Consider the following 12,371-nt stretch of genomic DNA (forward strand, 5'->3'; position numbering starts at 1 on the left):
ACAAATCCAGTCAGTTATATTAAATGTGTCTTTGAATTGTCTTTCAAGCTGTTTAATGGCAGTCATTAAACCAAAAGAAGTGAACCAAAAAGCACCCATCCATAAAAAAAAGTGTCTCACACAACTCCGGGGGATGGACAAAGGCCAGATTTTTTAAGAAATCATTTCAAAGTTTCCTTACTTTAGCAAAGTCTTCTCTTGGCTTATATCATTCTTCTTTACAAATCTTCGTTTTGTACCTCTAATTAACGACCGTTGTTTTGTTTTGATCTCTCCCCTGAGTAAGACACTTTTTATATAATGGATGGGCGCTTTTTATTTCACTTCTTTTGGACTAATGCACTGCAACACCCGCTGAGTGTCATTAAACAGCTTGAAAGATCAAAGACCATTTTTAATATAACTCAGACTGGATTCGTTTGAAAAAAGAAAGACATATACAGCTAGGATGACTTGAGGGTGTGTAACTTATGGGCTAATTTTCAATTTTTTGGGGTGAACTAACCTTTTAATGTGCAATTTCAGGTTCAGAAAAAGTTCATTTGTGTTGTTTACCCATTTTACTCTTTTGACTGCACATGGCTGACCGTGTCAAAATTTAATGAATGTTTAGCATCCTCCTATCAAGGATGTTTTCACATTCCACAGCCCAGATTTCAAAATACTCTTGAAATGAAATCAATAGTCTTGATTTGATGCCCCCCTCCCCTTTTGTTTGTTATGAGCTCGTTTCCTGAAACTTTTCGGGATCCGTACAAATACAGAGAACGAAGAAAGAAAGAGATGCGTGAGAAAAGCGTTTGGCCAGTGCCGGCATGTTCTGCATTTTTTAATCAGACAGGAAGCAGGAAATGATGTCACTGGGTCACAAACAGGATGCAGTGATTATAACACAATGAGAATGCCTGGCCATGCGATTTAGACCCAGAGGCCAAAGAGCAGAGAGCACACACACATACACACTTGCAGTTGCGGCAGGGAGGGGTTTGGGTAACAGGTTGCATTGCGAAAGCTTTAGCGCAAAACTATATTGCAGCGATAATAAGTGTTTAAAGCTCCGGCCGATGACGGAAATGCTCTCAGAACCTTTCCGAAATGTGTTTATTCTTCCCAAGCGTCCTTTTGACCCAAGCACAGACAAGGATGCTTAGATGACACAGATGAACAGGATGTGTGTGTGGAGTGTGTTTGTGTGGCACTGATTTGTTGTCGGTGGTTGATTATGTTGCTCTTTGGAAAGAAACCCGAGATTGACCTCCTGGAAAACCATTTCTGGTTTAGTACTTAGTAAAACTCAAAAACGCATCTCCTGCATGGCCCTCTGGTGCCTTGCATGGGGTCTCATAATATTGACATTGGCCAGGATGATGGGAAGAATGAATCTCGGAGCTGAACATCAAATGAAAGTCCAAATGGCCTTATTTTTTAGGATGAACTACTTAACAACTTAAATTGCTGATCAAGCCTCAGCTGACCTTTGCACCCTTTAGGTGATTCTGTTCAGGCTGTTCTGCTCTGGCAGGCCGACAAGGTCTTTGAATAATTGAAAAAAATATTTTTTTATTCGTATCAGGTTTGGAGTGCATAATACGGCTGAAACCCATCTGTGGGCACCAAGGCCACGTGAACAGCTCCGGTCAATTCTTTTGTTGGGGATCGAGGTGGCTCCTGAGGCCCTCGGAGCTGGAACTCGTTTGCGTCTGTAGATAAGTGTGTGTGTGTGTTTTCTTTATGGGTGCTCTGCAGAGCAGCACCATGATGAGCCTGGTGAGAGGGGCGGCATATGCCGCTGTTTTTATGTCAGGGCAAGGTTGCACCCTGGGGCATCTGTTTCGGTTTTCTGAGGAGGGGCCGCTCCTCTGTCGTTGCGCTATTCGCCTGTCTTTGTTTCAGAATTTTCAGCTCAAGGGGCCTGTATCCGAGGCAACGGATTTAAATTTCAAGCCAATTTACAACTGGAGAAGGGGAAGGAGGGGGTTGTGAGTTTTTTTTTTTTTTTTAAAGGATTGAGAGAAAATAGTTCATGGAGATGTAAAGAAATGGTACATTTGTAACCAACCTGAAGATTTGTTGTATTTATATAATCAATACATAATATCAATATATAATATCAAGAACACAAAATAGCTTGAAGGAATTAACTTTTTTTATTCTTCAGATGTTTGGTTTTTTATAAATATGCATTATATACAAAATAATAGTATAAAACATATAAAGAGCAGTGTGTCATTATTAAATTAACTCTGGAAATAATCACTTTTAAAAAAAATTACATTATTGGTTCTGTATTCTCAAAATTAATAATAGGCAGTCAGTGGTGAGCCGTCGCTTTGTTTTTGTTTCTGTCCATTTCTTGACTTGTACTCATGGGCCGTGTTGCATAAAAGAATCAACTTAACTTCCTCTTGGATCTTGCTGGCACAGTTCTGCAATATTTTTTTTTATTTCTTGTTTTTTTCTTTCCATGTTGATTAAATTCTCAAAAAAAAAAACTATCCAAGAAGACCCTGGGCACAAACATATCTCTCGATTTAATTCTTTTAAGGCTTTTTGTGAATTTTTAGCTGCTTACAATCTTATTGTAGAGAGGAGAGCAAAAAGTATTTTTAAATGATTGATGTTAGCAGTTTTTTGCTTCTCAGACATTCATAGCATTGGTTGTCGATTTGTTTGGGTAAGCTCTCTGACTGGTGCTCCCCTCCTCGTTCTTGCATAGCTGACAATGCTGGTTGAAGGTTTGGAAGTCCCTGGCACCTTCAGTTGATTACTTAGCGGATTACTTATGTCCATGATTACCGCAAAATAATATATTTTTTTTTCCTTTCAGCTCACGGGGGAAAAACATACCGTAGCAGAAGAGTTCAGAAATCATCCAGGACTGTACACGTTTTGTACACAAACACTTCTTCAACATAAAACTAAACTATTGCATTCGATGAGCAGCACCCTGCTGTCTCCAGTTTCTCAAGTTTCTCAGTGCAGCAGTGGACGTCAATATAAATCTCCAGTCTCTACGTATCTTTGTAAACAATCCAGAAAAAGATTCTCCTTTGATTGTGTTTTTGTCTCCTCTCTTCATAGACATCAGCCTGTAATTTATACCTGCAGAAAAAGAGTAAAAATAAAACAGAGGCTTCGATTATGCTTTGGAATTGATGCATTGCTCTCAATATGTAAAGTAAGAAATTGAAATGCATACAGTAGAATATTTAGTGGCCTAAATGGCAGATTTATCACTTTTCTCTCTATTAACAAGCCTCTGTTCTGACTGGAAACAGACAGAATGATAAAATGGTGAACATGGCCAGCAGATCCCTGCTTCAAACATGCAGACATATTAAGAAATGAGATGATCCTCCTTACCTCAGTTGCTATGACACATTCACTCCTCTCCTCTGCTATTACAAACACAGACTGGTACATGGAGTCCCTTGGGGAACATATCGTTGATATCCTACACTCTGGCTTTTCCCTGCACACACAAAACACACTTTATGTTATCACAAAGTAAAAGCACATGGGGCGGCTATTTATTGTGCTGAGATGGGGGTGAATGTGCTTGGCTTATTTTTCACTTTATAGAGGCTGATGTAAAAAAAGTCCACGTAAGAGGAAAAAGTGCTTTTGTTGTGCGGTCCAAATCAATAAAAATCATTTAATGGGGTAAAAATGCTTCTTGCTGTCAATGCCTTTGAGTAAAATCCATGTTTGAGCATGTAAATGTGTCTTGCGGTTGCGGATAACTTCTTTTAGCCAGTATTGATGTTCGTATTACAGTCATCAGACGAGCTCTAAGTGCAAAGGTTAATATACTTGGCGGCACTCTAATGGAGCATGACCTCAGCATAATAAAGCAAATTCAATTCAACCAAACACCTCTGTTTATCAAAGTGACGTGAAATCCATTTCTTACCTGTACATTCTACTCAGTGGTATTTTCTCTTCTAAACACTTTTCGTATTTATGACTTTTGTCCTCTTGGGATACGATGTCCTTGAACTCTTTCGATGAATTGTAGTCCAAGTGGCAGTTCTTGTGCATGTAATTTGATTTGTCAGGTGTGCAGTCCACCTCCAGGCTGACCTGCTTATTAGTGTTCTTCAGCTGGGAGGTGGGGATCAAGTTATCTCTTTGCGATTCTGACATGTTGTTCATTGCCTCGCCTCGAGTCCTTTCTCCAGATGCCTGCCTGTGAATGTGGCGCAGGGCAATGACCACCATGCAAAGAATAATGATGAGAGCCACCAAACCCACGGCTAGAGAAACTGCGGCCCACTGGAAGCGATCTTGGGTGACAGAGTAGTATTCACAGTGGGGTCCGGTGAAGCCACTGGGGCAGAAGCAGGCGGGCGGGTTCCCTGGGACGCCCACGCAGGAGCCGCCATTGAGACAGGGTCTGGACGAACAGGCGTTGGAAGGCTGATCGCAATTGGGGCCTTCGTATCCAGGGGTGCAGGAGCAGACGTAGTCGTTGATGCGGTCGTAGCAAGTGCCGCCATTAGCGCAGGGGTTGTTTGCGCAGTCGTTGATGTTGATCTCGCAGCGCTGGCCAGTGAAACCCGCTCGACAGCTGCACATGCGAACGCCCCCCAGGACCACACACAAGCCATCTGTGAATCAGTGGGACAGGTGTCAGTGACAAATATTATAGAGATATGCATGCACACACACACACACACACACATGATCTCTGCATTTGCAACATTTCTAAATGAAAAAGTTAGAGGCAGAAAAGATGTATTCTCGTACCATTGGCACATGGCAGAGTCGTGCATTTGTCCACTCTTCTCTCGCAGTTCAGACCTGTGTAGCCTCTTGGACAGTCACATGCGTAACTGCGCCCATTGTCTTTCTCGTGGCATATGCCACCATGAAAGCACGGGGAGTCTGCACAGGTGAGCAGACTGTGCTCACAGTGAATACCTTCAAAGCCAGGCAGACAGGTGCAGATGTAACCTTTGTCAAGATCCTATAGGGTGAGAGAGGAAGCAGATGTTTCATAGAGCTTTTATGGACCCATTCGCATTGTTTTATGTTTGTACAGTAAATCTACATGTTGAGAAAAGGCTTTTCAGTGGATGCTTGGATCCATTAATAAGGTCATAGCATGGTCAAAGATTATGCCTGAGGTTTTGTCCAAACACTAAAATGAATATTCTGACATGGGCAAATGATAAAATGGCCAAGTAATTTAATGTTGAAGATTATCTATCATATTTTAATGAATTTAGTATCATTAAAGTCTACTGTGAAGATGATTTATTTATGTTTATTCCAGTCCAAATTCACATTACAGTACAAAAACACTAAGCTTGTTAAATGCATGTGGTTTTAATCAAATTTATATACTCAGATTGAGTCACAATGACACAAAATAATGACTCACCAAGCAAAGACCTCCATTCTTGCATGGGCTGCTGTCACATTCGCGCACCTCAAGCTCGCAGTTGACCCCAGTGTAACCAGGCCGACAGGTGCAGGTGTAACTGCCCTGACCTGTATTCATACATGTGGCTCCGTTCACACATGGCTTGTGATGTGTGCAAAAATTCAAATCTGTTTTGAAAGAAATAATAAAACAATGTCAGAAAGGGCCATTTTTCAGCACGTTTCAAGTTTTCCATGTTTCAGTCACAGATCTACTTGTTCAGTCTTAAACTAGCAATGAGCTAAAGTGCTGTAAGCTCTATTATTACCATGACACTGAGGTCAATGAAGATTGAGACATTCAGTCAGCTACTGTAACTGTTTAGGGTTTAGTCTTACCTTGGTCACAGAACAGTCCACCCCAGCCCTCTTTACAGTTGCACTGCCACGGTTGCTGACAGGTGCCGTGTTTACAGGCTGGATATTTCCTACACTCTGTGCAAAGTTTGCCCTGCCATCCTTCTCTGCACCTGCAATACACAAATATCGCCCCCCAAAAAACCCCACTAGATATTAACATTTTTCCATCAAACTACAGCTGCCAAAACTAATTTAATGACAAAAGCTGAAAAAAATTATGTTGCATTTTAAGGCTTATTCTGAATGTAGGTCAGAAAATTACAACAGAGCAAATACTATAGACTATGCATGTATGCAAAGACAAAAATTAAAAGAAATATTCTCACACAGGCCATGTATACTTACACACACTCTCCAGGTTTGGAGCAATTGCCATTCGCCTCACTGCATCCCTCCAGACAGATTGCTGCATTAAAAGAAAAAGCTCTTGTTAGTAAACGGTCATGGGTTTAAAACTCATGAAAAGTTCAATCATAGTTATTTGGACTTATTAAAGGTGGTATGTTATTTCCCCCATATTAAATAATGTGTTCTCTACCAGCTTAATATGCATTGATAAAAAGTAAGACTTTCAGATTAATTTTTCAAACAGTGGATCAAAACATGGCTTTGTTTGTTTGAACACCTCATTCGGTCTGAAATAACAATGTTGTCTTATCCAGGCTTGGACAGAACTACCTGTTTGTCCAACAAACAACAGTTCTCGGGTAACATTTCTTTTTGCAATAGTGGCTCAAAAAATCCAACTCCACCTTTAAATGTGAAGGTTCATAATTATTGAAGATGTAACACATGAATAAGTGTGACTGACTTTGCACAAAGCATTGTGTCGTAGCTGAACGAAAAACAGAAATTGTAGAAACTGGACTAGAAATCTATTTCCAAGCTCTGACTCCATTTTCCAGTAGGATCATCCATAATCGCATTGTGGTTTTAACTTAATATCAGCTGCTCTTGAATCAACTCAAGTTTAGTAGACCTACTTGTTCATTATCAGCATAGTGAATGGATCTTAACCAAATAAATCCGCTTCGCTGCAAGCAGTTGTACAGAACCTGTCTGGCGAGGTCACTTCTTTGGATGTGGGTAATTTACTGTTGCTTGTGTTGAGCCGTCTATGACATTGATTTTGAGCGGGTACCGACCGGCGCTGAACTGCTGGTTAGACCGCAGCAGATGCTCTGTCCCAATAACGGACAGCTGTCCCTATTGTTGTTTGTAGTCTGTGCGAACCATATTTGCAGCTGCTACGCTGGAGCGCAACAATGGGGACTACAATTTCGTGGCGCGTGGCGGATAATAATGGCGCGATTAACTCGGCGCGTGCTTGCCATGACGCTCGTGCAGGATTAAATTACCAAGCACGCGCGTTTAGAGTATACACAAACTGTGTCAGCGCCCTGATCAACACCGTGAATTCTCAGAGAAACTACAGCAGTACAAAGAAAAAGCCGAAAGCAAAATACACAAGACTCAAATGAGTACATTCTACAAACACGCTTTCCATCAAACCCATAACCATCTTAGCACGCTGTTTGCATTTTCTTCGGCTCATTCAAAAGAAGTCAAACCTAATCTTAAAGGTATATTTATATTTTAGTTACATATAAATAGCATGTTTTTGTTTCAAAATTGTGTGTGTGTGTGTGTGTGTGTGTGATTGACAGGGTTGCCAGGTTTTCACAGCAAACCCCGCTCATTTGCTGCTCAAAACTGTTTCCAGGGGGATCCCCCATTAAAAATCAAGTTCTTTGGCGGTGCTCACAGGTAGAATTAACATATCAGGGGCTAAATATCGTGTTATTGGTGTCACTTCTACCTGCGGACATGGAAAAAAAAACCGCGGCAACAATGTTGTCAAGTGACAATCGCGGACTTGGCAACACTTAGGACTGACCAAAAAACAGAACAAGTTAATAAAGGCGGGAACAGTTTGGCCTGAAGAGGTAACCGTAGCAACAAAACGCTACGTTCATCGGACGAAACATTGCCAAAACAACTGACATGTTAATTATTTGATATTACATATTAAATATTAATTTAAACTTATTCACAATAAATGCTATTTATTTGTAAATTATATATTTGTTATATATATATATATATATTAAAGATTTAAAGAGTTTGTGACAGCACCGTTTACATCACTCAGAAATGTTCTAATACTTTTGTTCATTGTACATTAGTGTGATGAGCAAGACACTTTTCAAGACAAGTGTCCAGTGGATTGTGATTTCTGATTGCTTACGTTCTTCGCAGTACTCCCCCTTCCACCCGGGGAGACAGGATAACTGCCCGTCTGGTTTGCAGGTGTAGTGGCCAAAACGGTCGTCCCTGGGTGTGCATTTTTTGGAACAACTGTCGCCGTAGTAATTTTCACTGCAGATGAGCCGGTAAGAATAACGTAGCTCCGTCTGCTTCCAGCTTTGAACATCTTGAGACCATCCAGCCCCTACTTCCAAATTTCTTTGGATGGCAAAAAAGCTTATCTGCAAGTCAGGGTTGTATGTGTCTGTAGAAAAAGTGGAGAAGATTGTGATTAGGCCATTGCTGAATAATTATTCGATTTCTGTTTTTTTCTCCTCTGGTTAAAAATGTTAAATTAAATAGGTTAGGTAGGTTAAAGCATGGTGTGATAGTTTCTGAATGTGTATTCAATGTGAAAAATACAGCCCAACTTTAAGTTGTTGGAAGCGGACACATTTGGAGTAAAACTTCCTCTTCCTTTGAGTTAAGCAAAATATTCCCATGGTATTATCCCATTCTAAAGGGCGGGACAGACAAAGGTGTAAAATACAGGAAAATGCAGTCGGATGGTTTTGGCAAGCGCTGTGTATTCTCACCAAAGACCACTGCGCTTTCCCACGCCAAAAATAAACCAAAGGAAGTTCAATTGTGTTCGAGCATGAGAATGCAAAGGTGTTTGAAGCAATAGGAAAATACAGTACAAATTTACAACTTTTAAATGAACATTTTTCTTAGGAGCTGGATACAGCTTGCCGAGGTTAAATGAAGCGCTGTAGACAAAAAAAGTAGGCTATAGGGTATAAAACGTTCTGATGAAAAGAGAGGCATGTACAATATCGAGGTGTCGCCCTCTAGTGGACAAAATCGAATCTTACCTACAGGTTGATCCGTGTAAGGTGAATGCCAGGCCTCAATAATCAATGAAAATGATCCCTAGGAGGAAAGAGATATTTAGATTTTCGCCTTTTGTATATAAAACACAATATAGCATACATTATTAAAACATGAGAGAACGTACCCTCTAAATAAAAAAATAACAGCATTATAAAATCTTTAAGAAGCAGAAATAAATTAATAACCGCAATTTAAGTGATCAAAACATTGAATCAAAACTGTTACTCTGCACACGTTGAACCTGGCTGCATTACAAACTGTTGCTATCCCAATACTGTAATGGACCGCAAACATGTTTCAGCTCATATGCGATCAAAAGGTGTTCCATCTGAGCTCACCGGCCAGCCAAAGTTGAACGGCAGTCGAATCGGTGTGCTGAAAGAGCCACTTCCCATGATACTGAACGAGTTTGTCCCCAGCACTGGCGTTATGGCACTTCCAAAGATACAGTCACCTGGAGACACGACCACCTGGTAGTTTTTTAGGCAAACTCGGAAGAAAGTCCTGCATTCATGCTTGCATGCATTGCCATTTGCGAGCAAGCCTTTCAAATTTCTGAATTCGTGAAGGTCGAGTTCGAAAACACCAGATCCAAATATCTGAAGGGAAAAATTACACGCGTTACAACATTGCACAGCAAACACTGGCTTACCAACAAAATTCGCTCGAGAATCAATTTAGAGGAAAGGGGTCCTGCTGACTTTCCACAGGACCTGGGATGTTTACCTGCGTCAAAACGCTCGTGAAAATTGCGATGAGAAAGGTGAGCCAAGCTGCCATGCTTTTCGATTCTCCTGGGCAGCCGCGTCACCCACGATTATATTCCCCGAAAGAGCCTATTCCAATGTTTCAGGGTGCAATGAAAACAAACGCCGAAGAGTAAAAGGGTATATTCCGCTGCGCGTTCTTCCTGCGCGGCACTTCAGTGTGCAGGAGCACTTCAAATTTCCAGGTTATCCAAAAGGTGAAGGAGAAATGGGAAATCAGCATCCAGTCTTATTCCTCTTCGTCTCAAGATATCCACTGAGCATGTTTAGTATTCCACAGTGAGCACACCGATGTGTTTAGTGTCAATGGTAATGTCTTGTTTTGGTTCTAAACTTTGTGCGTCAGCATTGCGCTGTTGGGTATCCTCGCACTTCTCGCGTAATTCGTGAATGAAGACTTGTTTCTTGCGTCCTGCAGTATTTATACTGGCTTTGTGTCCGCGCTGCTCATTATATAAACTGTCTATCACTAAACGCCGCCCACTGTATATACTCAGTCAGCCCCTTCTCTCGACAACAATGATATCCACATTTAATACCCACCACTACGCGGATGATGACCAATTGAGCGCGAGTGATTATTAACAAGCCCAGCATCTGTTGGCATATTTAGAGCAGGCACGGTTAAACGCTGATCGTTTCACACCGTGCAATTTTCTCTCATCCAAAAACGAAGAAACTCCGCACAACGTACGCACAGCCTGTTACTTCTCGTTTTTCCCCGTTCCCGTCAATTGCGCGGGTAATTATATTACATCATTGAACGCGTGCGCGGTCAGTGTAGGGTCATATAGTTTACCTGATGTTCTGGCGTAGAGCCTTTTCATGTTTCTACCTAAGCGCTATAGTAATCACTATAGCAGGTAATATCTGAATAAGCAGATCTATTTTACATAGGCTACAAGCATTTCTTTTCATTTTCACATTTTTACACAAAGTATTTTATTTGTGTATTTTTATCAAAATAATAAAAAGCTCACTCCAAGTGACGTCTAATTTTAAATATGGACTATATTTCCTCATTTAATTTGATACATGTTCTGCACGCGTAGTCCTTTCAGCCTAAATGCAGCGTGCCATTATTGTTGAGTCGCGTGCCCCTCGTTAGAAGCGCGTTTAGAGGGCTTTCATGTTGCTTTCACACGGGCCTCTAGCTGCGATGGGGTGAGATAACAATTCAGCTGTATGATAATGAGGGGTTTAGACATAACCGCCATAAAACTATACGTCTTCTTCTTTTGCACTTAACAAAAAAGTAATTTAAATGTAAATGTAAATTACTCTAGTTTCATTCCGGTTTAATTTGACCCTTTACCATAAGTGTCACGATGGTTTATCAATCAGTTATTTTGGAAGAAGATAATTGCGTCATGTAGGTGTAAGCCTGTGTTATTTAATTATATTTATTCGACAAAGAGAGAGAGAGAGAGAGTTATTAATTTAGCCTGGCTCAAAATCAAACGCAATGTATGATCTAAATAATAGATTGGTAAATAAAAATGTCATAATTTGCAAACTTTGCATATGCTGAACCTGATGGGCTAATAAATTGATTTGAATTATTTGGAAAATCAGAGTGGTTTGCAGGCATGCTTTTCGATAACGCATTAGGCTACACCGGATTGAGCCTATATTTATGAAAGGAAAGAACAATGCAAATTACACAGAAGTTTAAATTTAAAGCATTTCCAGTTTGGTTTCGTTATTTTGCCAATGTCCACATGCGTTCTGATTTTTGATTGGTTGTGCTATTGGACTGTCAAGTCGCTTGAGGATTTTCTGTTTACCATCTGGTGCTAGATTGCGCGCGCGCTGATCGACTGACTGAAACTGTTCATTTTGGATTCTAGCTGGCATCGTTAGTGTTAATAGGGATTCGGTGCATCCAAGCAGTGCATTAATATCATTACAATAATGCAACATTTTCAATAATTACAGCAAGCCCTGTTTCATTTGCCAGTGCGCTATGAACGAGCCAACATGACTATTTGAAGGAAACGACTGATACATGCACAGGTGGCGAAAGTGCATGAAAGAGAGTTTAATTGCTTTGTGGTTAGCGGTGACATTTGAGCTCTTTCGACAAGGCATTATAGTTTCTCTGGCTATCTTGCCAAATTTAGAAGTATGCCGAACTGACAGCGTGAATACCCCATTATTAGCACGCTTGTAAAATAAGATTTAGTTCAAAACTGTACAAGCTCTGTATTTTATATTTGAATCATACACAGACCATACAGTCAGATGTAGTTCATTGATCCTATTTTTGTCCTATGATCCTATTTTAGGGAGTAAATCATATAAATCAGCTCAACTGCAATACCTTAGACACCAATCTCTTCCATCCTCTGTTGTTTAAAATATTATTATATGTTGATAAACTGTAATACACACACTGTTTATATTAGCCTGTTTTTATTTTTGTTCAGTAGGGCAGTTAATAGTTATAGTAAGAAGGGTAGCCATAATAATATGTTTTATCGGTAGTGTATCTATGAAATATTTATCAAGGGTCTTTTTAAATGGAAATTTTAGTGGATGTTGACACAGACCCTGATATGCGAAACGGTGTTTGTTGATTCACTATTATCGGTATCAAATCTTTTTTCTCCATTCTGGTCTGCTTTTGAACATTTGCTGAGACAGCATATTTTTCTGTTTTTCTTTTCCTGATGG

At 40.3% G+C, this 12,371-nt stretch overlaps 1 protein-coding gene across 1 annotated transcript; it reads right to left on the minus strand.

Moving 5' to 3' along the window:
• Nucleotides 1-2,128: 2,128 nt before the first annotated feature.
• On the minus strand, nt 2,129-10,115 carry LOC132106771 (delta-like protein 4). The gene is made up of 11 exons (XM_059512757.1): nt 9,655-10,115; nt 9,267-9,527; nt 8,910-8,967; nt 8,036-8,299; nt 6,133-6,193; nt 5,767-5,897; nt 5,387-5,556; nt 4,750-4,969; nt 3,914-4,610; nt 3,364-3,472; nt 2,129-3,102 (listed from the first exon to the last, which is right to left on the minus strand). Exons 1-11 carry the CDS (start codon nt 9,706-9,708, stop codon nt 3,097-3,099), a joined length of 2,031 nt encoding a protein of 676 aa, XP_059368740.1. The 5' UTR covers nt 9,709-10,115; the 3' UTR covers nt 2,129-3,096.
• Between the last annotated feature and the right edge of the window lie 2,256 nt (nt 10,116-12,371).

This window comes from Carassius carassius, chromosome 27 (assembly GCF_963082965.1).
Source record: "Carassius carassius chromosome 27, fCarCar2.1, whole genome shotgun sequence".
Lineage (NCBI taxonomy): Eukaryota > Metazoa > Chordata > Actinopteri > Cypriniformes > Cyprinidae > Carassius > Carassius carassius.

Excerpts from the sequence above, each read along its gene's own strand:
- LOC132106771 (XM_059512757.1), bottom strand. The coding sequence starts at position 9,708 with ATGGCAGCTTGGCTCACCTTTCTCATCGCAATTTTCACGAGCGTTTTG. Across the intron at positions 5,898-6,132 it reads TCCAAACCTGGAGAGTGTGT|GTGCAGAGAAGGATGGCAGG; the intron begins GTAAGTATACAT and ends TGTGTATTGCAG. Across the intron at positions 3,473-3,913 it reads CCACTGAGTAGAATGTACAG|GGAAAAGCCAGAGTGTAGGA; the intron begins GTAAGAAATGGA and ends TTGTGTGTGCAG.